General features: G+C 43.4%; 1 protein-coding gene across 2 annotated transcripts in view; it reads right to left on the bottom strand.

The window, feature by feature from the left end:
• Positions 1-25,372, bottom strand: part of LOC140715839 (uncharacterized) — a 31,119-nt gene extending 5,747 nt beyond the window's left edge. Inside the window, exons 1-7 of one of the 2 annotated variants that reach the window (XM_073028279.1) lie at positions 25,276-25,372; positions 19,634-19,784; positions 16,420-16,517; positions 12,114-12,193; positions 9,727-9,931; positions 5,920-6,208; positions 1,445-1,607 (exon numbers count right to left, since the gene is read on the bottom strand). In XM_073028279.1, the coding sequence (XP_072884380.1) occupies positions 1,445-1,607; positions 5,920-6,208; positions 9,727-9,931; positions 12,114-12,193; positions 16,420-16,517; positions 19,634-19,784; positions 25,276-25,280 (991 nt within the window). In that variant the 5' untranslated portion in view covers positions 25,281-25,372. The remainder of the gene's footprint in view (positions 1-1,444; positions 1,608-5,919; positions 6,209-9,726; positions 9,932-12,113; positions 12,194-16,419; positions 16,518-19,633; positions 19,785-25,275) is intronic. The other variant, XM_073028280.1, reaches the window with a different exon arrangement.
• Positions 25,373-25,586: the final 214 nt, after the last annotated feature.

Raw genomic sequence — 25,586 nt, 5'->3', positions numbered from 1 at the left:
TCCTGGATTTTTGCTGGCATCTCTACATGCTTCTGTTTACATTGTAATTCAACCTAAAGGCAAAGCGAATGAAAAAGAATCTGCCAGCCAACCTAGTTTTCAACTGGCTGCCAACCCTCCTTGGCATTAGGACAAGAATCATCACAATCAATCATTCTGCTGCTGGCTAATGCACGCACCACAGTTTAATCAATCTTCAGTTCAACTGGTTTCATTCAAATGCCAACAACTATCCTGGCAACAGGTCAAAATGTTTGCTCGTGGAATGGTCAACTAAGACCTTGAAGATGATGTGGCTTGTACTTTCTGTTCTGTAGGAGGCAAAAGATTCTGCAATGCTGGAAATCCAGAGCAACACACACAAAATGCTGGAGGAACTCAGCAAGATTAGACAGCATATAAATAGTCAACATTTTGGCCTGAGACCCTTCATTGGTCCTGCTGAGTTCCTCAAGCATTTTCAAAGCAAGTCAAATGAAATCAAGTTTAATCATCAGTCAAACTGTACATAGATACAACTGAATGAGACAGTGATATTCTAGGGTCAAGGAGCAAAACATTCAAAAGTAGCAAGTAACATAATTCAAAACCTCAAGCAAAGAAGCATATTCACTCCAAAAAAAAAATGTGGTCCAAGACCCTGAGTGACAATGTCCAGTAATCGATGGCACAGTCTCCTGGCAGTGTGGGTGTGATGGACACAATCCAGCCTGTCATTCCACCACTCGAACACAGGAGGGCAGCACTGATGGGTGAGACCAGGCCCCAGCCGAGCACGAGCTGTAGACGTGTCCGCGTCTCTCAAATGGTCGGTAGCAGCAGGCAAGCCCGAGGCCTGCAGCAGCTTACATTATCACTGACCAACAGAGTCTTGCGATCGCAAGTGAAATGTCCGAGACAATCTCCATGGTTATACTGCACCAACTCCAATGCTTCCGAGTAGCCGGCAGAAACACGGTCTGCAGCCGGGTCAGCTCCCTGTACCCAAACTGGCTCCTCCGACACGTCGGCGGGCTCGTCCGATATCCTGGCCGGCTCCTCTAACTCCTAGGCCGGCTCTGCCAACAACAGCTACTCCAATCAATGAGCAGCTCCCTGATGGAGTGGCCCTGCAGTGCCCCATGTTTCTGGAGTAAAATTGTCTTTGGATCGTAAAAAAAACAAATTTTACAAACAAAAAGTCACCTTTGGTTGGCCCCCGAGAGGCCACTGTGTTCGCACGTGCAACCTTCTTACCGGAGGTTAGTGTGTGCTGATCTATTCTAGGGGAAATCGCTTGCACATTTCTGTATTATTTTATGAAGATTTGACACAACAATTTACATCAATGTTACCTTAAGTCACCTGGGCAGAGGAGGCAGCATTTGAAAAGTTTTATGTCAACAATGAATGACTATATATCCAAACTTTTCAACTGTCTAACGAACTGATTTTGTTTCCCTACCTCTCTGGGATTCATCAGATTGCCCTGTTTCGGGGCGGATATGGACTAATTCCGCAGGGGTCTCACAGGGAAGCAGGGGATCTGAGCTTCGGACCTCCAGGGAATCCCTCCTGCACTGTTCTTCAGGGCTCTGGCGATCAACCAGCGGCATCTTCGAGCAGAACTGCAGGGGAGACATGAGGCAGAGTTCACAATGTGGAATACGGTCCATGAACTGATCAGCTAACCTTCAGGGTGAGACCTTTGGGTGAGAAATAAAACAAATGGGAATTCATTCAATATGAAATGTTGATATGAAGTGGTGTGGAGGAAGACAGGAACTTTGGCATGCATGTCTAGAGATCAAAGGTAAGACAGGTTAGTAAGATAATTTAGAACTGGTTAACAATAACAACATTTAACAAGCACTTGGTCAGATTCATGGATAGTGAAATTCGAGAGGAATATAAGGCCATAAGACATAGGAGCAGAGTTAGACCATTTGGCCCATTGAGTCTACTCCGGCATTTCATTGTGGCTGATCCATTACCCCTCTCAGCTCCAATCTCCTGCCTTCTCCCTCTATCCCTCCATGTCCTGACCAATCAAGAATCTATCAACCTCTGCCTTATATACACCCAATGACTTGGCCTCCACAGGGACATGTGGCAATGAATTCCACAGATACACCACCCTCTAGCTATAGAAATTCCTTCTCATCTCTGTTCTACTCTCCCTTCTACTTTGAGGCTGTGTCTTCCGGTCTTAGAGGTTGTCTTTGATATGGGTGAAATGGAACTAGTATACATGGGCATCTTGGTCAGCATGGGTGAGATGGACAGAAGGGTCTCTGTGACTGACACTGACTCTAAAAGAAAAATTATTTATCAAACAAACACCTTTACCTGCACAAAATTCCTTTCCGCTCCACACTAACACTCATTTACAACAAGATCTGTTTTTCTGTTTGGTCAGATTATCAGCAGAGTGCCATTCAGGGAAGTGACGACACTTGCAGAAGCTATTTTGTTGTGCGGATGTTTGCTGTGAATGCTGGGCTGCCATGGTTAGTGTGATGTTGTTACAGCTCAGGGCATCAGAGCTTGGAGTTCAATTCCGGCTGTCGTCTCCAGGGAGTTAGGACATTCTCCCTGTGACCGCGTGGGTTTCCACCAGGTGCTCTGGTTTCCTCCCACAGTGCAAAGACATACTGGTTAGGACCAACACAAGAGATTCTGCAGATGATGGAAATCCATAACAAAGCACGCAAAAATGCTGGAGGAACTCAGCAGGTCAGGCAGCATCGATGGAAAAGAGTAAACAGTCAACGTTTCAGGCCGAGAACCTTCATCAGGATTGAGAAGGAAAGAGGGAGATGCCGGAATAAAAAGCTGGGGGGAGGGGAAGGTGAGAGGTGAAGCCAGGTGGGTGGGAAAGGTTAAGGACTGGAGAGGGATGATAGGAGAGGAGAGTGGACAATTGGAGAAAGGGAAGGAGGAGGAGCAACAGGGGAGGTGATAGGCAGGTGAGAAGTAAAAGGTCAGAGTGGGGAATAGAGGAATACTGGTTAGTAGGTTAATTAGTTATTTAAATTCTCCTGTGATTAGAAAGAAGGATTAAATAGGTGAGTTGCTGGACAGCACGGCTCGTTGGGCCAAAAGGACTTGTTCCACACTTTACCTGTAAAGAAAAATAAAACACGTTTGCTGCCTCTGTCCTCTATAGCTCACACATCGTGTGATGCAAAGTTCAGAAAGACTGGAATAAAGCTGGGTGAATATCAACAACAGGCACAAAGCAACAGCGGTGACTGCCACGTGGAACGAGAAATGCAGGCTGAGGCACTGCTGTGATTTGTAATGTAAGACACACAAAGGGGCCCAGTCCAGAGCATTCGAATACTGTGTGAAAACACTGAAATAACGGTGTCCCCACTGAATACCATGGGCACAGTCCATGAACAACACCTCACTATTTAGCTCTCTTCTCACACTACCGATATATTCTTCTATATTTCTTATTGTAACATAGTATTTTATAATGTTTTGCTCTGTACCACTGCTGTAAAACAAAAAACTTCACGACATTTGTCTGTGATAATGAATCTGATTCGTGGTACTCCACTCAAACAGTTACTATGGAAACAAGCTAATTTCAGGCTTCTCTGAGGCTTTGCATGGTCTTTAGCCTTTATGAAAACGCAAAAAGCAAACCCGTCAGCTGAGGGCTTCATTGTCAGAATTTGTCATCCCTGATCAAGGTTTATCCAGACTTTTGTCTCTGAGTTGCGGACTATCAGAAAGTTTAATACTGCTTATGAAAAATTAATTTTGATTTTTAATGGCTGTACAACAAAATGTTTTGAAATACAAGAGGAGAACTTTGAGGAGACTTGGTATGCCAACGAAGACACTCGCAAATTTCTACAGATGTACCGCGGACAGCAATCTCACTGGCTGCATCACCGTCTGGTATGCAAGGGCCACTGCGCAGCATCAGGAAAAGCTGTGGAGAGTTGTAAACTCAGTCAGCTCCATCATGGGCACTGGCCTCCCCAGCATCCAGGACATCTTCAAAAGGTGATGCCTCAAAAAGGCAGCATCCATCAATAGGGACTCCCATCACCCAGCACCCTCTTCTCATTACTACTATCAGGGGGGTGATACAGGAGCCTGAAGACCCCTCTTCTCATTACTACCATCAGGGAGGAGGTACAGGAGCCTGAAGACCCCTCTTCTCATTACTACCATCAGGGAGGAGGTACAGGAGCCTGAAGACCCCTCTTCTCATTACTACCATCAGGGAGGAGGTACAGGAGCCTGAAGACCCCTCTTCTCATTACTACCATCAGGGAGGAGGTACAGGAGCCTGAAGACCCCTCTTTTCATTACTACCATCAGGGAGGAGGGACAGGAGCCTGAAGACCCCTCTTCTCATTACTACCATCAGGGAGGAGGGACAGGAGCCTGAAGACCCCTCTTCTCATTACTATCATCAGGGAGGAGGTACAGGAGCCTGAAGAGACACACTCAACAATTCAGGAACAGCTTCTTCCCCTCTGCCATCCGATTTCTGCACCTATGACCGCTACCTCACTGTTCGTCTTTTGCACTATTAATTAATTGATTGATTGATTGATTCTAACATCATATTTTGTTATATCTTGTACTGTACAGGAGCCTGAAGCCACACGCTCAATGATTCAGGAACAGCCTCTTCTCGTCTGCCATCTGATTTCTGAATGGACATTGAACCCATGAACACGCCTTCACTAACTTTTTTTGCTCGTTTTGCATGACTTAATTTATTTTCTATACTATTTCTCGTTGTAATTCACCGTTTTGGTCATTATGTATTGCAATGTGCTGCAGCCGCATTATAACAAATTTCTCATCTTATGCTACTGATATTAAATCTGATTTGGATTTGGATTCACCTTGCGACAATGAGGTGAGTAGTTGGCAGTCTGGTACAGTGCAGATTGTGTATTCTCTCTACACATGAACAATCCACAGTCATGGTGGCCTGGTCATCTGCAGACAGGAACTCCGTTTTCTCATGGCTGCCTTCCAAAGGGTTTCAGCTGCGGATCTCTGCCGAACATTTAATCGATTTACTGGATGTACGTCAACCTGCCCTGTTCACCTATACTTGCTCAGCTTTTTTTCTCTCTGCACAGTGGCCTTTCGTTAAACCTTAAACTTCACTTCCTCACGTTGTTCCTCCCGTAAGCCGCGTACCTTCCCTACGCAAACATGGATGATGGGAAAGTGGAGGGCTATGTAGGAGGAGAGGGTTAGATTGATCTTAGAGCAGGTCAAAAGGTCAGCACAGCATCATGGGCTGAAGGGCCTGGACTGTGCTGGACTGTTCTATGTTCTCTGTCGCCCAACCTGCCACAAAAGCTGGGAAGCACAGTGAAACCTTACAAAGTGGTGCAGGTTAAGATTACAACAGTGAGGTGAAGAACTAATATTCCAAAACAAGACGGATTTCAACACCTCTATCACCTTGTTTCTTCAGGAGTTCTTTTTTGCCCTAAGATTATCATCAGATTTGACCTTCAACTCTTTAGGATTTAGAACTACATTGACTATAAATTTTCCCAGAGTGTTATCAGGTGAAAGCTGTATGCAGTTGGTGACAGGTCTGAATATGGGGAAGATTCCCGTCCCATCCCGTCCTGTCCTGTGCTGGGCTGTCATCGGCTGTAACAGACGGATGAAAATCTGCAGGACTATGGGCTGCTCATTATCCAGTCACTTCTACTGGAGCGTGATGTCTATTGACACTGAACAAGAGTCAGACTGAGATTGGTTAGGACAAAGCTTTTAAGTGACCTGTCCTTGTTCGTTTTCCTCAATTCACGTGTCCAGAAAGCTGCCACGTGTGGAAATCTCTCCTGTTCCGTGAAACCAAACAGACACAATGGAAGGTGTAAACAATTTCATATTTGTATTACATTTAAAAACAAATAGAATTGGTTAACAGACCACCTCTGGGATAACCGGGATGCTTGCTTCAAACCCATGACTCTGGAGTCTCTTTGGCAGGTCTTCTGAATCTGCGGCTGTCAACGTGATTCCCAAAGCATCCTTTAAGGTCAGAATAATCTTGCCCTTGTAGTAGGCGGAAATGCTATTATTCTCCTGAAGATACTGGTCGATCACCCAGTCGATCATCTCACAGTCATCCTCCCACTCATAGGGAAGGAGGAGGGAGCTCTGCCTGATCCATACGCCTCCACTCAGGGGCTCAGGAAGCACACTATTCCATGAAAAGATGCTGTCAAAAGGAACGGAGAAGCAGTCAATAAACTAGCTTCAAGTACAAGTAGCTGTCATTGGAAAAAAATCTCAGTTTAGTGATAGAACAATCCACACGAGAATGTTGAAACAACGTTAGCTAACGATTTAACCACCAGCAGGAGGGTGGCTCAAACATGCTGTTTATTGTCATCATTATGTGCTGTGTTGTATGACATCATTGTTGTGTGTGTGTCTATGACATCATTATTATGTACTGTGTTATATGACATCATCATTCTGTGCCTTGTCAGATGACGTGGGTGATCATGATCATTCCGTAACCATGATTGTTCTTGGCAAATGTTTCCTCAGAAGTGATTTGCCATTGCTGGCTTCTGGGCAGTGTCTTTACAAGACGGGTGACCCCCAGCCATTATCAATACTTTTCTGAGATTATCTGCCTGGTGCCAGTGGTCACATAACCACTTGTGATGTGCACCAGCTGCTCATACAACCATCCACCAAGGCTTCATGTGACCCTGATCCGGGTGGCTAAGCAGGTGCTACACCTTGCCCAAGGGTGACCTGCAGGCTAGCAGAGGGAAGGAGCATCTTACACCTCCTTTGGTAGAGATGTATCTCCACCCCACCACCCACCATGACCATAGATTTCCTCAAGTTGCCACACAAGTTGATAGGTTGGTTAGAGTCACCCTTTATTAGTGAGGGGATTGAGTTCAAGAGCCATGAGGTAATGTTGCGGCTCTATAAAGCCCTGATTAGACCACACCTGGAGTATCGTGTTGCCTCATTATAAGAAGGATGTGGAAACTTTAAAGAGGATGATTTACCGGGATGCTGGCTGGATTAGAGAACATGTCTTTTGAGGATACGTTGAGTGAGGGCTTTTCTCTTTGGAGCAGAGGAAGATGAGGGGCGATTTGATAGAGGTGTACAAGATGAAGTGGACAATCAGAGACATTTTCCCAGGGTGGAAATGGCTAATATGAGGGCATATAATGTTAAGGTGATTCGAGGAAAGTATAGGGGGAAGATGTCAGAGATAGGTTTTTCACACAGCGAAAGGTGGGTACATGGAACACCCAGCTGGGGTGGTGGTAACGACAGGTACATTAGGGAAATTTGAGAGACTCTCAGATAGGCAAATGGATGAAAGAAAAATGGAGGACTACGCGGGATTAGTTTGATCTTAGAGTAGGTTAAAGGGTCAGCACGACATTGTGGGCTGAGGGGCCTGGACTGTTCTATGTTTTGTATACCTCTGTGCCCTTGATCTACTGAAAGGGGCCAATTCCTGGAGGCCAGTGGTGTTGTTATGCTCTGTTAGTACATTAACCTTTCAGCAGATTGTGAGTATTTACCGTGGACTGTTGTGAACACGCCCTGCACCACTAGCATGACAGGAAGGAAAGCAGCCACTGTTAGCCACGAGTCTGCGTAGTTAACACCAGATAATCGGATTCAGAATCATATCATTGATATATGACGAGGAATTCGTTGTTTTGCAGCAGCAGTACAGTGCAATACATCAAAAAACTATTAATTACTAGCAGAAAAATATATAAAAATTAAATTATATAAAAAGGGGAAACAGAGAGCAAAAATAGTGATGTAGTGTTCATGGGTTCAGTGAAGATCAGATAAAGGATTCAACAAGTTCAGTTTACAATAGCTCATTATGCAGATCTGTTTATTTAGACAAAATAATGAAAATCAAATGGGCGGAATTTTAGAAGATACCCTGGCAAAGTCTGAAAAATATTTTGTACTGATGAATTAATTCAATATTCAAAGTTCAAATTAAATATTCTTGCAGGCACTCACAATAGAACAGAGAACTACAAAAGATTCAATGAAAAACTTCGCACAAAGACTGACAACCAAGGTGCAAAAGAAGACAAACCCGAAAAATATAATTAATAAATAACACTGAGAACATGAGTTGTAGAGTCTGTAGGTTGTGGAAACAGTTCAGAGTTGAGATTTCTACGTGGAGTTCCTTGGTAGCGTAGTGTGGCAGCACAGTTGCATAGTGATTAGCACAGAGCTCTACAGTCCCGGGTACGCAGGTTCAATTCCTGCCCCTGCCTGTAAGGAGTTTGTACGTTCTCCCCGTGACCACGTGGGTTTCCTCCAGATGCTCCAATTTCCTCCCACAGTCCAACGACCTACAAGGTCAATTGGTCCTTATTAATTGGTCACGTGATTAGGCCAGGATTAAGTCGGGAAATTGCTGGTGTGCGATTCAAGGGGCTGGAAGGGCATTCCTGCACTGTATCTCAATAAATCAATCAATCAATAAAAATACTTTGGTAAATATGGTGGTAATTTGCCACAAACTCTCATTCCGATACTGGTGGTTTGACACGTACTATTAGAAAATGACATTTTGAAAATCTTTTTTGCTAGAGTAACGGAAGTCTTGGAGAGAAGGAGCAGAGAGAATGGGAACGGGGGTGTGGAGGACGATGCAGTGAGTCCAGGGCCGTGGTCTGGAGGTCGGAGGTCCAGAGGCAGTCTATCCTGGGGTTGAAGGCCTGTCTGAGTGTGTGTGGGTGGGAGCAGGATGGGAAAGCAGATTGTTGCTTGTTGTATTTTGGCTGTGTGTTGTTCTGCTGAGCATTGTGGGCCCGCTATGTTGGCGCTGTAATGTGTGGCAACGCTTGTGGTCTGCCCAGCACATCCTTAGATCGTGTTGGTTGTTAACATAAACAACACATTTCACCAAACATTTTGATGGATTCATGATTAATATTAAATATCTTTAAAATCTAAAACTCAATCTAACTTTTGAGTTATCAGCTCAGTGGCGAGGTGGGAACGCCAGGGGCTGCGGAGAAAAACAACAAAGGCGACTTTGAAATGATACCTTGGTGCAGGACCTACAGTTGTTAATGAAAGGACAGCTACAGACTTGGTTCATCAGGCCGTGGGTGACAGGACATTTTGCAGGGACCATATCCATCACTGGGCTCCAGGTGAAGAGTTTTGTTGCAAATGTCAACTGCTCATTCTCCTCCTCAGATGCTGCCTAATCTGCTGAGTTCCTCCAGCAGTTTGTGCGTGTTGCTCTGTTAACACCCGTTTTTTTTGCCTGTTCTAAAGCTGCACCATGAGTCACAAGATTCAAGACTGTTTAATGCCATTTCCAGTACACAAGTGTAAAGGAGAACAAAAACCTGTCACTCCAGATTCAGACAAAAAATACATAAAACCATAAGGAACACAATAATAATAATAAAAACACAATAAATATAAATACATAAGACAGCTAGCAGCAACCACTACATATTATTGCACCAATCAATCCCAGCAACTGGAAGGCTGCCCAGGGAGAGGAAACAGAGAACTCGTCTGCCATTGGAGCAGAGTTAATGATGTAATTGAAACTTTATAGTGACATCATCACTCTGCTGCAACATATCGCCATGGAGATGATGCCGTACAATAGGAAACTGGTTTGCAATTGAGAAGCAAATATTGTATTTTAGGAAAGCGTAGGTTAATTCTTCCATAAGATTAATAGTAACTGACCTCTTCTCCTGCAGGTTCTTTGAGGAAACATCACTTATCCTAGACTCAAAGTAATGCTCGTATGATCTCTCTTTGCTAGCTCGATTACTTCCACTGCTTTTTTCTCCACAGCATTCACCATTTTGTTTTGTCTTTCGACTTCCACATCTGTAACACCTGACCTGGTGTAGTTTACATTGCCCGTTGTCTATCTGAAGATCACTATCTGTGAAAAGATGTAAAAGGTTGGTGTCACGTCACCTGCAAACTCCCTACAGTACATCTACATGAAACACTGTCATAGGAAAGCAGTATCCATCATCAGAGATCCTCACCACCCAGGCCATGCTCTCTTCTTGCTGCTGCTATCAGGTAGAAGGTACAGGAGCCTCAGGACTCACACCACCAGGTACAGGAACAGTTACTACCCCTCAACCATCAGGGTCTTGAATGAAAGAGGACAACTATACCCACTTGCCGATCCATTGAGATGTTCTCACAACCAATGATCTCACTTTAAGGACTCTTTATCTCATATTCTCACTATTTATTGCTATTTGCATTTGCACCGTTTGTTGCCTTCTGTACCCTGGTTGATCTTTCACCGGACCTGTTATAGTTACTATTCTATAGATTTGCTGAGTATGCCCACAGGAAAATGCATCTCAGGCTTGCATATGGTGACATATGTGTACTTTAATATTAAAATTTACTTTGAATTACTTTGATTAAACGATCTGTATAGATGGCCTGCAAAACAAAGTTTTGAAAAACGCACCTTAATGAATAAACTAATTTAATAACTTATTTATCGATTTGTTAGGAAGAAAACTGAAAATTACTGAAAAAAGTGGTTTTGGAAGTGATGTAATTTTTTAAGCAATTTAGTCCCTCTGGACTAAGTTCCTGTGTAGTAAGTCTAGAGGAAGAAGAAGAAGAAAAGAAAAAGAAAAAGAACAGGAAAACAGATTATTATCTGAATGGTGGCCGATTCGGAAAGGGAGGTGCAACGAGACCTGGGTGTCATTTTACACCAGTCATTGAAAGTGGGCATGCAGGTACAGCAGGCGGTGAAAAGGGCAAATGGTATGTTGGCATTCATAGCAAAAGGATTTGAGTACAGGAGCAGGGAGGTTCTACTGCAGTTGTACAAGGCCTTGGTGAGACCGCACCTAGAGTATTGTGTGCAGTTGTGGTCCCCTAATCTGAGGAAAGACATTCTTGCCATAGAGGGAGTACAAAGAAGGTTCACCAGATTGGTTCCTGGGATGGCAGGACTTTCTAATGAAGAAAAGACTGGATCGACAGGGCTTATACTCGCTGGAATTTAGAAGATTGAGAGGGGATCTTATTGAAACGTATAAAATTCTAAAGGGATTGGACAGGCTAGATGCAGGAAGATTGTTTCCGATGTTGGGGAAGTCCAGAACGAGGGGTCACAGTTTAAGGATAAAGGGGAAGCCTTTTAGGACCGAGATGAGGAGAAACTTCTTCACACAGAGAGTGGTGAATCTGTGGAATTCTCTGCCCCAGGAAACAGTTGAGGCCGGTTCATTGGCTATATTTAAGAGGAAGTTAGATATGGCCCTTGTGGCTAAAGGGATCAGGGGGTATAGAAAGAAAGCAGGTACAGGGTTCTGAGTTGGATGATCAGCCATGATCACACTGAATGGCGGTGCAGGCTCGAAGGGCCGAATGGCCTACTCCTGCACCTATTTTCTGTGTTTCTATGTGTCCAGACTCAACGTGGAGCCCAGCTCCAGGGGAAGAGTTAGGTCCACACCAGGAGACACCTCAGGATATGGGCTACAACAAACACAGTATCTGCAGAGACGTGGAGTGATGCGGACTCCCTCATTGGCTTGGTTCGACACAGTAATTCCCGCAACCTCACTGATATAGAAACACAATGGGGAGTATCCTAACTGGCAGTGTCACAGCCTGGAATGGAAACACCAATACCCAGGAACCGAAAAGGGTACAGGAAGTGGTGGATACAGCCGTGGACCTCTCCGTGAAACCACCACACATAGTTTATAACCTCTGTATGACCCATCACCATCACAATTTGGAACAGAGATGAGGAGGAGTTTCTTTAGCCAAAGGGCAGTGAATCTGTGGATTCATTGCCATTGTCAACTGTGGAGGTTAAGTCATTGGGTATACTCAAAGCAGAGGTTGATGGGCCAAATGGCCTAATTCTGCTTCTGTGTCTTAAGGTTTTATAATTCACAATGTTGTGCATGAGCAACCAATCATAATCCACAATCTGAGCTATGATCATAGACCAGTTATAGTTCATAACCTTATCCATGGCCCATCATCAAAACCTTGTCCAAGAGTTCAATAATCAAAGTCCCTGGTCTTACCCAAGGGCTCACTGGCCATAACCCTGGTCTCGTACTTACCATCATCATAATCCGTGGTCTTCTTGGAATGCTTCCTTCCGCTGTTCGAACTACATCGCTTTTCTGTAAGTCGCTCCTCCCTGTGAACAGAGTCACTTGCACTAATACTCAGTAAATCAATCCATATTCATTAAGTAATACACAGACATGCAAATATTGGTTATTGGGCATTAGTATTGCCATATATATATATATATATATATATATTTGGGAATGGCGAGGGTGGAGCACCGTGGGAGGGGTGTGGGATAGGTGGCAGAGAAGGAGTGTCAGTGAGGGGGGGTGGTGTGGGTGCAGACACACGCAGCTCTGAGATACCAGGCAAAGTCATTTGATTTCAAACTTTTGGTTTATTGATCATTACAGAATATCTCTCTGATGCTTCCCACTCCCTCCCCTCTCCCTTCCCCTTTTCCCAACCGTGACTCCCCTCTCCCTGCCCCCTTCCCACTCTCAGTCCACAATAGAGACCCATATCAGAATCAGGTTTATCATCACTCAAATATGTCGTGAAATTTGTTTTTTTTTTGTGGCCTCAGTACAGTGCAATACATAAAATTACTCCAGTACTGAGCAAAAGTCTTAGACATCCTAGTTATATATATGTGCCTAAGTTCGTCTGTAGAGCGTCCCTGGCAAGGTGGGCATGAAGTTTGCTGTCTGTGCTGGTCCTTGATGAAAAGAACAAGAACCAAGCAGCTCACATGGTGGGTCAAAGCAGAAAGAGCCTCTCGCTGGATATGTAGTGAACGTTATGAAGATAGTTGGAGGGGCAGGTAGTGTTGAGGAAACAGAGAGGCTACAGGAGGACTTAGACAGATCAGGAGAATGGGCAAAGAAGTGGCAGATGGAATACAACGTCAGGAAGTGTACAGTCAGGCATTTTGGTAGAAGAAATGAAAATGTAGACTATTATCTAAGTGGAGAGAAAATTCAAAAATCTGATGTGTAAAGGGACATGGGAGTCCTTATGCAAGATTCCCTTTTCCTAAAGGTTAATTAGCAGGTCAAGTCTGACTTGGATTGTGACCTAGGTAAGCAGATGTCCACGTTCATCACGGTCACAACTCTGTCTCTCTCCTTGACGTTTGCCTCAATAAGAAAATGAAGCAATTGGTTTGTAACATCGCTGTCGTACTGGTTGGAGGTGGATTCCAGATTACCACGGCTCTGAGCGCACATGTCCATCACCTGAATCCACCCCTCCCTCAGCTCAGTGACCAGTGAAACCCTTCTCCACTTTGAACTTATTACCTCTAGACTTGACCATACCCTCACTCACCTGATGTCCCTCCTCAGTTTTCTGTCCATGACCTGAGGTGTTACACAACTCTGGCATCCTCCTCAACTTCCTATTGATAACATGAGGTGTTCCACAACTCCGGTGTCCCTCTTCAACCTCCTGTCCATGAACTGAGGTATTGCATAACTCTGACTTCTCTCCCAGCACCCTGGCTCTCTCCTAGGCCTCCTGTCCATAACCTGAGGTGTTATACAACTCTGGCATCCTCCTCAACTTCCTATCGATAACCATATAACCATATAACCATATAACAATCACAGCACGGAAACAGGCCATTCCGGCCCTCCTAGTCCGTGCCGAACTCTTAATCTCACCTAGTCCCACCTACCCGCACTCAGCCCATAACCCTCCACTCCTTTCCTATCCATATACCTATCCAATTTTACCTTAAATGACACAACTGATCTGGCCTCTACTACTTCTACAGGAAGCTCATTCCACACAGCTATCACTCTCTGAGTAAAGAAATACCCCCTCGTGTTTCCCTTAAACTTTTGCCCCCTAACTCTCAAATCATGTCCTCTCGTTTGAATCTCCCCTACTCTCAATGGAAACAGCCTATTCACGTCAACTCTATCTATCCCTCTCAACATTTTAAATACCTCGATCAAATCCCCCCTCAACCTTCTACGCTCCAATGAATAGAGACCTAACTTGTTCAACCTTTCTCTGTAACTTAAGTGCTGAAACCCTGGTAACATCCTAGTAAATCGTCTCTGCACTCTCTCTAATTTATTGATATCTTTCCTATAATTCGGTGACCAGAACTGTACACTGTTCCACAACTCTGGTGTCCCTCCTGAGTCTCCTGCCCATACACTGGTGTTGCACAACACTGGCCTCCTTCCCAGCATCCCTGGCTCTCTCCTCTGCCTCCTGTCCATAACCTGAGCTGTTGCACATCTCTACCATCCCTCCTGACATCTCTGGCTCTTGTCCATAACCGGAGGTACTGTTCAAACTGACTCCAATTCACCCATCCTGAGAAAAGGTCAGATTGTCACCGATTGTCTTCTTTGTTAATGTACAGTTTTTCTGTAAATTCTACTGTATGTCTTTAATTTTCCAGTAAATGCCCGCAAGAAAATGAATCTCAGGGTTGTACTGCATATGGTATACTTATGTACTTAGATAATAAATTTTCTTTGAACTTTGAACCCTGTGCCCACAAACTTACTCCAGCACCGAGTTACACAACAACATGATTTTAATTTTCTTAAACACAATAGAATCTTCAGATGTTGGAAATCCAGAGCAACACCCACAAAATGCTGGAGGAACTCAGCAGGTCAGGCAGCATCAATGGAGGGGAATAAACAGTCGATGATTCAGGCATGAGCCTTCATTGGGTCTTTTAAATTTCTTGTCCTATTTTTATTAAAACATTTCACTTTCCTCGCCCCTCCACATCTCCGGCTTCCAGCCCCAACCTTTCAGCATATCCACAGTTCTGGCCTCTGCTTCATGCCTGAGTGTGTTTGCTCTCCCACTGGTATTCATGTCTTCAGCAGCTGAGACTCCCAAAACCTCTCTACCACTCTGCTACTTCACATTGCTTCTTAATTCTTCAAACAAGCCTTTGGTCATCTGCCCGAGTATCTCCCAACATGACCTGGCATCACTCTCTGTGTTTGATAACACTCATGTCGCAGGAAATATGTGTTTCATTCCTGTAACACTCCTCTAAGTGTCTCAGGAAACATGCATTTCATTCCTGTATGAAGACGGATTGGTGCTAAAGAAACATTCCTTTACCTAACTCAATTCCCAAAAATTACACTGGACAACAAAGATTTTGCCTTGCTGAATACTTTTGGGTGTGTCTTATGGATTTTGAGCTGCTGATCATGAAAATCACCATGAAATTTCCCTATCATACAATATTTTTAAATCGTCTATATTTGTTATATTAATTCATAATTCAAGTTAGAATAACTGACGCCAAAACTTATTGGTCCAGAAATCAAACAGGTCACCTATGACAGGCAATTCAAAAACTTCTAGTGGGACAGGAGAAAATCACATGGAAGGCATTCAAGGATGCTGTAGAAAATTTTCTTGCCAACTACAGAGCACCAAACTACATGCAGCTGGTTGAAAACATGCTTCAAGCATACAAACCATGAAGTGCAACATGTCACTAAAGATTCATTTTCTTCTTCCCTGAAAACCCTGGTGCTGTCAGTGATGAGCACAGTGAAAGGTTTCACCAGGACATTGTGTTCATGGAGAAATAGTATCAGGGCAACTGGAACCCATCAATGCTGGCTGATTATTGTTGGACACTTAAGCAAGAAGCCTCAGACGCTGAGTACAAACGAGAATCATCAACAACGTATTTTAGCTTAGTTGAGCTATTGTAAAGCATCAGCACTGTTATGCATTGTATTCAATAAAAGTTAATTTCTTGTTTCTCCAAATTCCTATGTGATACAAGTAGTCTGAAATTATATTTGTGTTCAGCTTCGAGCGGTCTATCATAAACAAAACAAAAATATTCTGAGGAAGCAACACTTTTGAAAAAATTTGTTGTCCAGTGTTTTGCATCCCTTCATATTTCCTTATGACAACCTTAAGGTGACTTCACTCACAGTGGTGTAGTGGTTAGCACAATGCTTTACAGTACAGGCCACCCAGGTTCAATTCATGCTGCTGTCTGTAAGGAGTTTGCATGCTCTCCCCGTGACCGTTTGGGTTTACTCCAGGTGCCCTGGTTTCCTCCCACTGTCCAAAGACATACCAATTGGTAGGTTAATTGGTCTTTGTAAATTGGCCCATGATTAGGCAAGGGTTAAATCAGGGGATGCTGGGCAGCACAGTTCAAAGGGCCTGTTCCACACTGTATCTCAACAAAATTAAAGTAAAATTAAAAATTCAAAAGTAGAAAATGATAATTTCAGAAATTTCTTTGAATATTTGTTGCCACCTGTAGTAATTAATGATATTTGCCAGATTAGGCCGATATAACTCTTTATTGACAAAAATCCCGACGCACTGAGATACCTGCAGGATTTAATTGTGGGAGTTTGTTCCCAGCTTGCTTGATAATTTTTCTTTAAATGCTGATAGGTTCCTTTGCAGCCATTGCATTCCATGCATTTCTGTGCAAAAAGAAGACGGGAAGCAATGGTTAGAACTGACTGAAATGACCCAGCATCCAAACAATATTTTTTTTTATTAAACAAAATATACTTTATTCAAAAATAAATTTAGGTACAATAAACCATTCAAAGACTCTCAGTCCTTTACAAATGTTTCCATTACAGTCTTTACATTCCCACACTTTTGCCACCCAGGTGGCACTCTGGTATTCCATATTTACATACACTTGTTTAGGGGTATACACCCCGCCACCCACCCCTCAACTCCCACCGGAGAAGGACCCTAGACTGTGGTCCTTCCCCACCGGGCCTTTGCGGTGGCTGCACTGAGTTTGATTGCGTCCCTCAGCACGTACTCCTGCAGGCGAGAATGCAGGCAGCATTCCCTCATGGACATCTCCGTGTGCTGGTAGACCATCAAGTTCCAGGCCAACCAAAGAGTGTCCTTGACCGAGTTGATGATCTGCCAGCAGCACCGGATGTTGGTCTCGGGGAGCATCCAAACAATATTGTTCAGGATGGAAGTGGGATGGTCAGACGATGAAGTGTGTTCCTGAGAGAGAAGGGTTCAGGATGTAATAGTTAGCACAACGCTTTACAGTGCCAGTGATCAGGGTTCAATTCCTGCCTCTGCCTGTAAGGAGTTTGCACGTTCCTCCATGACCGTGTGGATTTCCTCTCGGTGCTCTAGTTTCCTCCCACATCAATGTTCATCAGTTTGGAGGCTACCCAGATGGAATATAAGGTGCTGCTCCTTTTTTGCATATTTTTAGAGTGATGTACTCACAGGGGATGGACTGATTTACACTGCAATTTAAAATGCTGTCTTTTATGATAAACTGATTGTCACCTGCATTGTCACCCATTAACATTCTTACCTACTTAAAAATACATAGTAAAGATTGTTCTCTAAAATAAAGTTACAGTTCAAAATGCTGTCTTATTCTACAGGTTTAACACAGAAACAGAATGTTTTCAATTCACAAAATGCTGGAGGAACCCAGCAAGTTGGGTATCATCTCTGATGGGGTGGGGGGGTAGCAGCCGACATTTCAGACCAACACACTTCATCAGGACTGGCTGAGTTCCGCCAGCATTTTGTGTTTGTTGCTCAAGATTTCAGGCATCTTCAGAATCTTGAGTTTAAAATTTTCAAAAATTCAAAGATTCAAGGTACATTTATTATCAAAGAATGTATAAATTATACAACCTTGTTTGCTTACAGGTGATTTGAAAACAAATTTGAATATAAAATTGTGTCAAAATAAGCACAATGTACTTGGAATCACTAATTGTGTGTGTGAAATTATTGGCCAATGAACCTGACATCAGTAATGGGAAAGTTATTGGGAAGTATCCTAAGACACTGGATATACGAGTATTTGGATAGATAGCGACTGGTTAGGGATAGTCTGCATGGCTTTGTGCGTGGTAGGTCATATCTAACCAATCTTGCAGAGTTTTTTGAAGAAGTTACTAGGAAAGTGGATGAAGGCAAGGCAGTGAATGTTGTCTACTTGGACTTTAGCAAGGCATTTGACAAGGTCCTGCATGGGAAGCTGGTCAAGAAGTCACTTGGCATTCAAGATGAGGTAGTAATTTGGATTAGACATTGGATTTGTGGGAGAAGCCAGAGAGTGGTAGTAAATTGTTGCCTCTGACTGGAGGCCTCTGAATAGCGGATTGCCGCAGGGATTGATGTTGTTGTTTATCATCTATATCGATTATCTGTATGACAATATAGTTAACCGGATCAGCTAATTTGCGGATGACGCCAAGTTTGGGGGTGTAGTGGACGGCGAGAAAGACTATCAGAGCTTGCAGAGGGATCTGGACCAGCTGGGAAACAAAGGGCTGAAAAATAGCAGATGGAATTTAATGCAGACAAGTATGAGGTGTTGTCCTTCAGTAGGACCAGCCAGGGTGGTTCTCACACAGTGAACAGTCGGGTACTGAGGAGTGCAGTAGAACAAAGGGATCTGGGAATTCACGTCCATAATTCATCGAAAGAGGTGTCACGGGTAGATAGGGTCATAAAGAAAGCTTTTGGCCTTTATAAATTAAAGTATTGAATACAGGAGATGGAATGTTATGTTAAAGTTGTATAAGATGTTGGTGAGGCCTAATTTGGAGTATTGTGTGCAGTTTTGGTCACCTACCGACATGAAAGATGTAAATAAGGTTGAACATGTACAGAGTAAGTTTACCAGAATTTTGCCTGAACTGGAGAACCGAAGAGCAACACCGCACACTGAAACTTCATCTGCTATATTTCCATCCGGTCCAGGTCCCGCTGCAAGCTCCGATAGTTGTCCTCACTGTCCACTACACCCCAATCTTGGTGTCATCTGCAAATTTGTTGATCTCATTAACTACATTGTCATACAGATAATTGAACAGGTTAGGACTTTATTCCTTGGAGAATAGAAGATTGAAGGGAGATTTGATAGAGGTATACAAAATTAGGAGGGGTATAAATAGGGTAAATGCAAACAGGCTTTTTTCCACTGAGGCTGGGCGGGATGACAGGTGATGAGTTAAGGATGAAAGGTGAAAAGTTTAAGGGGAACATGAGGGGGTCGTGTGAGTGTGGAATAAGCTGCCAATGCAAGTGATGTGAGCTCGATTTCAACGTTTAAAGGAAGTTTGGAGAGGTACATGGATTGTAGATATATGGAGGGCTATGGTTCTGGAGCAGGTCGATGGGACTAGGCAGTTTAAATGGTTTGGAACAGACTAGATGGGTCAAAGGGCCTGTTTCTGTGCTGTACTTTACTATGACTTGATAACTAACTCACGTCAGATTCACATAATTCTGAAGGAGACCCATAAAATTTTGAGACATTACTGTTGAATCTAATGATGGCTGTATAGATGCTATGACCCACATCTCTGGTGAAAATCTAGAACTATTCTGAATAAGAAATGGAAATAAAATTACCAAGGGACTGATAAATCATGAAACCAAAGCTACAAACATTTATAGATGGTGAATTATTTACACCTTCCAAAGCCACACCAGCAATTTTGTCCATTAAATGAGGTTTGGACCGAGATGCAGCAATATTGCAATGTTGTAAGGCCCCACTCTGTTAAGCTGCATTAGTGTCACTTGCCTCACGTGTGTACTTTCTATTCTGCTCTGCAGGTTTCCTCACTTTTGTACGAACGGCAGGTGTTTCACAATCTTTGGGAAGGGCTTCATTCTCGCTGTTCAATTCCACGGGCTCGGGGCACACAGAAACCTCAAACATGCTCTCCAAGAATCTGTAGAGGAAATACACACTCAGTGGATGCTTTATTAGGTACACCTGCACACCTGCTGCTCATTAATGCAAATTAATCAGCCAATCATGTGGCAGCAACTCAATGCACAAAAGCATGCAGACACGGTCAAGAGGTTCAGTTACTGTTCAGACCAAACATCAGATTGGGGAAGAAATACAATCTAAGTGACCTTGTGGAATGATCGTTGGTGCCAGATGGGGTGTTTTGAGTATCTCAGAAGCTGCTGAACTCCTGGGATTTTCATGCACAACAGCTTACAGAGTTTACAGAGAAAGGTGCAAAAACAAAAAAACTTCCAGTGAGCGGCAGTTCTGTGGGTGAAAACGCCTTGTTAAAGAGAGAGGTCAGAGGAGAATGGCCAGACTGGTTCAAGCTGACAGGAAGACGACAGTAACTCAAATAACCACGCATTACAAAGAATATCTCTGAATGCACAACATGTCGTACCTTGAAATGGATGGGCTACAGTAGCAGAAGTCCACAAACATACACTCAATGTGCTGAGGCTGTAAACACACCCCCATATTCACATTAGAAATACTCCCTTTGAATACATGGTAATTTGAAAAAGTGCATTCACAGATTTGTATGCTTATCAATTGATCAGTATTCTTTATATAATTTAGTATCTTTTTCATATGATGTGGCATCAAAGATAAGTCTGCATCATTCACGCTTTATCTAACAAGATATATTTGATTTTATTTCTCAGTAATGAACTGGGATATCAAATCGGTACATCAATAGTTCTTCTACACAGATGCCATCAGCCATCAGGCACACACAGATGATGGTCTATTAATGTCTCCAAGGGCATCTATCACTAGAGAAGTGAGATAGAGGATGAAGCAAGCATATAATTAAACCTTTCCATAAATTCAACAGTAATCATTGAGGTAATAATATGTTGGTGGTAAGGAGAGAATCTGTCAATATTCCTGCTGCTGAGAATTACCTAGTGGTCAGCACTGTGACTGTGACAGTTCACGAGAGGAGTACGAGAAGTGTGGCTACCAGTAATTTAGAAAGCCGCTGATACTCACTGACTGTAACTGATGAGACAGCAGTACATCCATACTCTGTCCATACATACTCTGGATGTACTGGGCAGAGGGGTAAAGACTCTCAAGGTTTGGCAGGTGAAAATTAATTATTAAAACTGCATCAGCAACATAATATGATACAACTTACAGGATGATGCAACTATGATTTGCACCTATTCCCAGGGGGAAAGGAGGTGACTTATTTATTTATTGAGATAGAGCACAGAACAGGCCCTTCTGAGCATTCGAGTTGCATCGTGCAGTAACCCCCGATTTAACCCTAACCTAATCACGGGACATTTACAATCGCCAATTAACCTACCAACCGGTATGTCTTGGGACTGTGGGAGGAACACCTTGTGGTCACGGGGAGAATGTAAAAACTCCTTGCCGACAGCAGCAGGAATTGAACCCAGGTCGTTGGTATCATAAAGTATTGAGCTAACCACGATGCTACCATGCCACCCCAGAAAGTCTGATAGTTTTACACTGATGAATACCAACTGTCACCACCTGCTAGGCAGAAGAAATTATGTATCAGCTGGCTCTCCAGTTCAACCAGATTCATTATTGCCAGGCAATTAATCTGATCCGTCAACTCTGGCCGATACTGATCTGGAGTGTTCGGCACCTCAGTATTGATTCTGAGATGAGCTTCCAGCCTAATTTGTCCACCACAATGACCACCAACCTCCACCTTATCCAACTCTACCCCTTTCTCCATTTTATCCAGGGAAAAAGCATCCCCCTGCAGCCTCCCATCCAGGGCTTTGTCTCCTCTAAACTCTACAATTCTCCTGCATGCCACTCAGCTCAAAAGCTGAAATATAAGCCTATCATGCTGTGAAGCATCTGATGAAAGATAGTTAACAAGGCATGGCACAACTGTTAAGTCTCCAGGTCACTGACATAAGAAGTGAACTCTCTTCCTCCATAGACCCTGCCTGGCTTTCTCCGGAAATTCTACTCGATGTACCTATGTTGGTAGACTTCAGGACTTGTTCTGCCACTTTCAAAAGCTTTGGCACACATTCCTAGGTCTTCCTGTTCCAACGCCCACTACCTGTAACTTCCAGCCAAAGTTAATAATTTCACACTTGGCTGGTTCAAATTTCATCTGAAGGTTTTTACAGGTTGTTCAATAAGGTTTCTATGAATTGCCTTCTGATGTTCTACTACAGACCAAGGCATGAGTCAATATAGGTTGCTATGGTTGAACCTGCCTGTTGCCCAGCTACTTTGGGATGAGTTGACAGCCCTGATGGGTGTGTCTCAGAACTGCCTGCTGTACCATGTTGAGATGTGTCACTTTTCAGACAGTACACCCCCTTGGCTGGGGGCAAGCAAGCAGCCCAGTTTGAAACTGAAGCCCAAGGGTCAAGAACTCAAGTTGGCAAGTCTTGAAGAAGTTCAGATGATTTTTGGTAGGACCAATCAGAGTAGGTATTACACAGTGAACAGTAGGACACTAAGGAGTATGGTAGAACAAAGGGATCTAGAAATACAGGTCCTTAATTCATTGAAATTGGCATTACAGGTAGATAGGGTCGTAAAGAAAGTTTTTGGCACATTGGCCTTCATAGATCAAAGTATTGAGTACAGGCATTGGGATGTTATGCTGAAGTTATACAAGATGTTAGTGAGGCCTAATTTGAAGTATTGTGTACAGCTTTGGTCACCTACCTTTAGTAAAGATGTAAATAAGGTTAAAAAAAAAGCATGGAAAAAATTTACAAGGATGTTGCTGGGTCTGGAGGACCTGAGTTACAGGGAAAGATGGAATAGGTTAGGACTTTACTTCTTGGCACATAGAAGACTTAAAGGAGATTTGATAGAGGTATACAAAATTATAAGGGGTATAGATAGGATAAATTTTCACTGAGGTTGGGTAACTAGAGTTCATGGGTTAAGGGTAAAAGGTGAAATTCTTAAGGAGAACATGAGGGGAAACCTCTTCACTCAGAGGGTGGTGAGAGTGTGGAACGAGCAGCCAGTGCAAGTGGTGCATGTGATTTTGACTTCAATGTTTAAGAAAAGTTTGGTACGGGAATTGGGGGGTATGGAGGGCTATGATCTGGGTGCAGGTCGATGGGAGAAGGCATTTTAAATGGTTCTAAGGTGTAGTTTCCTATGATTCATTGACTCGAAATTGAAGCCCCTGGGTTGGGTTGACCAGAGGTTCAAGGCCTGATCTCAGGCCAGAGGCTGGAGGTTACAAGCCCAATCTGATGTCTGCAGATCTGAGAGTCCAGAGCCAAGGACTGAAGGCCTGGAAGCCTCCTAACCTGGGGTTGGAGGCCTGTCTGCTGGAGACAGCCTATCCTGGGGATGGAGACTGCCTGCCCTGGGGTTAGAGGCCTGTCTGCCTGGAGGCTGCCTGCCCTGTCTGTGTGTTTGTGAGTGGGGAGGGTGGGAATGGGGCTGGTTTTACTGTTGCTGTCTCAACTCTTAACCAGAAACACTGGGATGAAGATTTGTTCATGCTGGTAAAGGAGCAAGCAGTTTGCAATATACTGGAAAGATTTTCAAACCACAGCTTTGAACTTACTGGCCTCCTTTTGCTCGCAAACTGGTTACTACCATTGTGTGCAGAGTGTTGTAAAAGACAACAGGAAATATGTTGCAATCTTGGGCCACAATCACGATATCTTGCAACCTTGTGCATTGGAGTTTTGCTTGTGTTGTTCTGCCAAGCATTGTGGGAATGCTAGGTTGGTGCCAGAATGTGTGGTGACACTTCAGGTTGCCCCAGGCACATTGTTGAGTGTGTTGGTTGTTAATACAAATGATTCATTCCACTGTGTGTTTGATGTTCACAAGGTGAATAAAATCGGAATCAGAATCCAGCCTCCTGCCTTTAGCCGCTGGCCAGAGAGCAGCAAGGGTTGCAATGCCAGGCTGAATAGCCTACAAGAGAGATGCTACAAATGCTGCGGAACCCTTCAACAGCTACCTTGATGAAAGTCCAATAATACTTTGCATTATAAATAAAACCCAGTAGCTGTAAGTTGGAAATATTCACAGTTAAAATATAAAGGATTTCATTTTTCATGATACAGATGGTACAAAAACAATTCGATGTGTCTGCACTCATGACAATACTATGGAAAAAAGCACAACAATGTCTCTTTCACCTCAAATGGTTGAAGAAGTTTGGTATGAGCCTCCAAATCCTAAGGACTTTCTATAGGGGCACAATTGAGAGTATCCTGACTGGCTGCATCACTGCCTGGTATGGGAACTGTACTTCCCTCAATCGCAGGACTCTGCAGAGTGGTGTGGACAGCCCAGCGCATCTGTAGATGTGAACTTCCCGCTATTCAGGACATGTACAAAGACAGCTGTGTAAAAAGGGCCTGAAGATTACTGGGGACCCAAGTCACCCCAACCACAAACTGTTCCAGCTGCTACCATCCGGGAAACGGTACCACGGCATTAAAGTCAGGATCAACAGGCTCCAGGACAGCTTCTTCCACCAGGCCATCAGACTGATTAATTCATACTGCCACTATTGTATTTCTAAGCTGTATTGATTGTTCTGTTGTAGATCTTACTGTACATACTATTTATTACAAATTACTATAATTTGCACATTGCACATTCAGACGGAGACGTAACATAAAGATTTTTACTCCTCGTGTATGTGAAGGATGTAAGAAATAAAGTCAATTCAATTCAATCCACAGCTTCCAGTTACTTTCAGAGCATAAGACGTAGGATTAGGCCACTCAGCCCATCAAGTCTGTTCTGCCATTCCATCATGATGGATTCCATTATTATCCCTCTCAACCCCATTCTCCTGCCTTCGCACCATAACCATTGGTGCCCTGATTAGTCAAGAACCTATCAAACTCTGCTTTAAATATATCTACTAGCCAGGACCTCTTCAAGGTGCAGTTCATCAGAAAGGAGGCATCCATCATTAAGGACCTCCATCACCCAGGACATGCCTTGCTCTCATTGCTACCATCAGGGAGGAGGTACAAGAGCCTGAAGACACACACTCAACATTTCAGGAACAGCTTCTTCCCCTCTGCCATCCTATTTGACATTGAACCCATGAATACCACCTCACTACTTTTTAAATGTCTATTTTTGCACTACTTATTTAACTAATATACTGTATATATACATTTACTGTATTCTTTCTGTTATCATGTACGGCCTTGTACTGCTGCCACAATGTTAACTAATTTCACAACATATGTTGGTAATGTTAACTCTGATTTTGATTATCTGGCTAAAGAAATTTCTCCTCATCTCTGTAGAAGGGATGTCCTTTTATTCTGAGACTGTGCCCTCTGGTCCTAGACTCCCCCACTAGAGAAAACATCCTCTCAAAGTCCACTCTACCTAGACTTTCAAAACTTCTAAACTGCAGCAAGTACAGGCCCAGAGCCATCAAAAGCTCACTTTGTGTCACTCACACCATATCCTTCTTCTCGATTCCCTCTCCCACTTGTCCTCAATGCTTTGATGCTCGATATCGTAACATTCCCAGAGGCAGCGAGTTTCACTTTTCAAACACCCCTGAGTAAAAAAAAGTTTCTGACTTTTAACTTTCTTTAGTGATTAAACTTACCTGGCACAAAAGGTAAAATGCCTAAACGATGAAGTAAAGGAATGACTAACTTCTAGAGCAGAAGTGAAAACTGACAGTAAATGTTCTGATATCTGTTGAGCATTAAAGATTCTGAATTGACCAGTACAATTGATTTCCAGTGATCACCTTAGTAAC

This window comes from Hemitrygon akajei, chromosome 24 (assembly GCF_048418815.1).
Source record: "Hemitrygon akajei chromosome 24, sHemAka1.3, whole genome shotgun sequence".
Lineage (NCBI taxonomy): Eukaryota > Metazoa > Chordata > Chondrichthyes > Myliobatiformes > Dasyatidae > Hemitrygon > Hemitrygon akajei.
The sequence above is the reverse complement of the archived record's forward strand: the minus strand, read 5'-3'. Positions and strand labels throughout refer to the sequence as shown.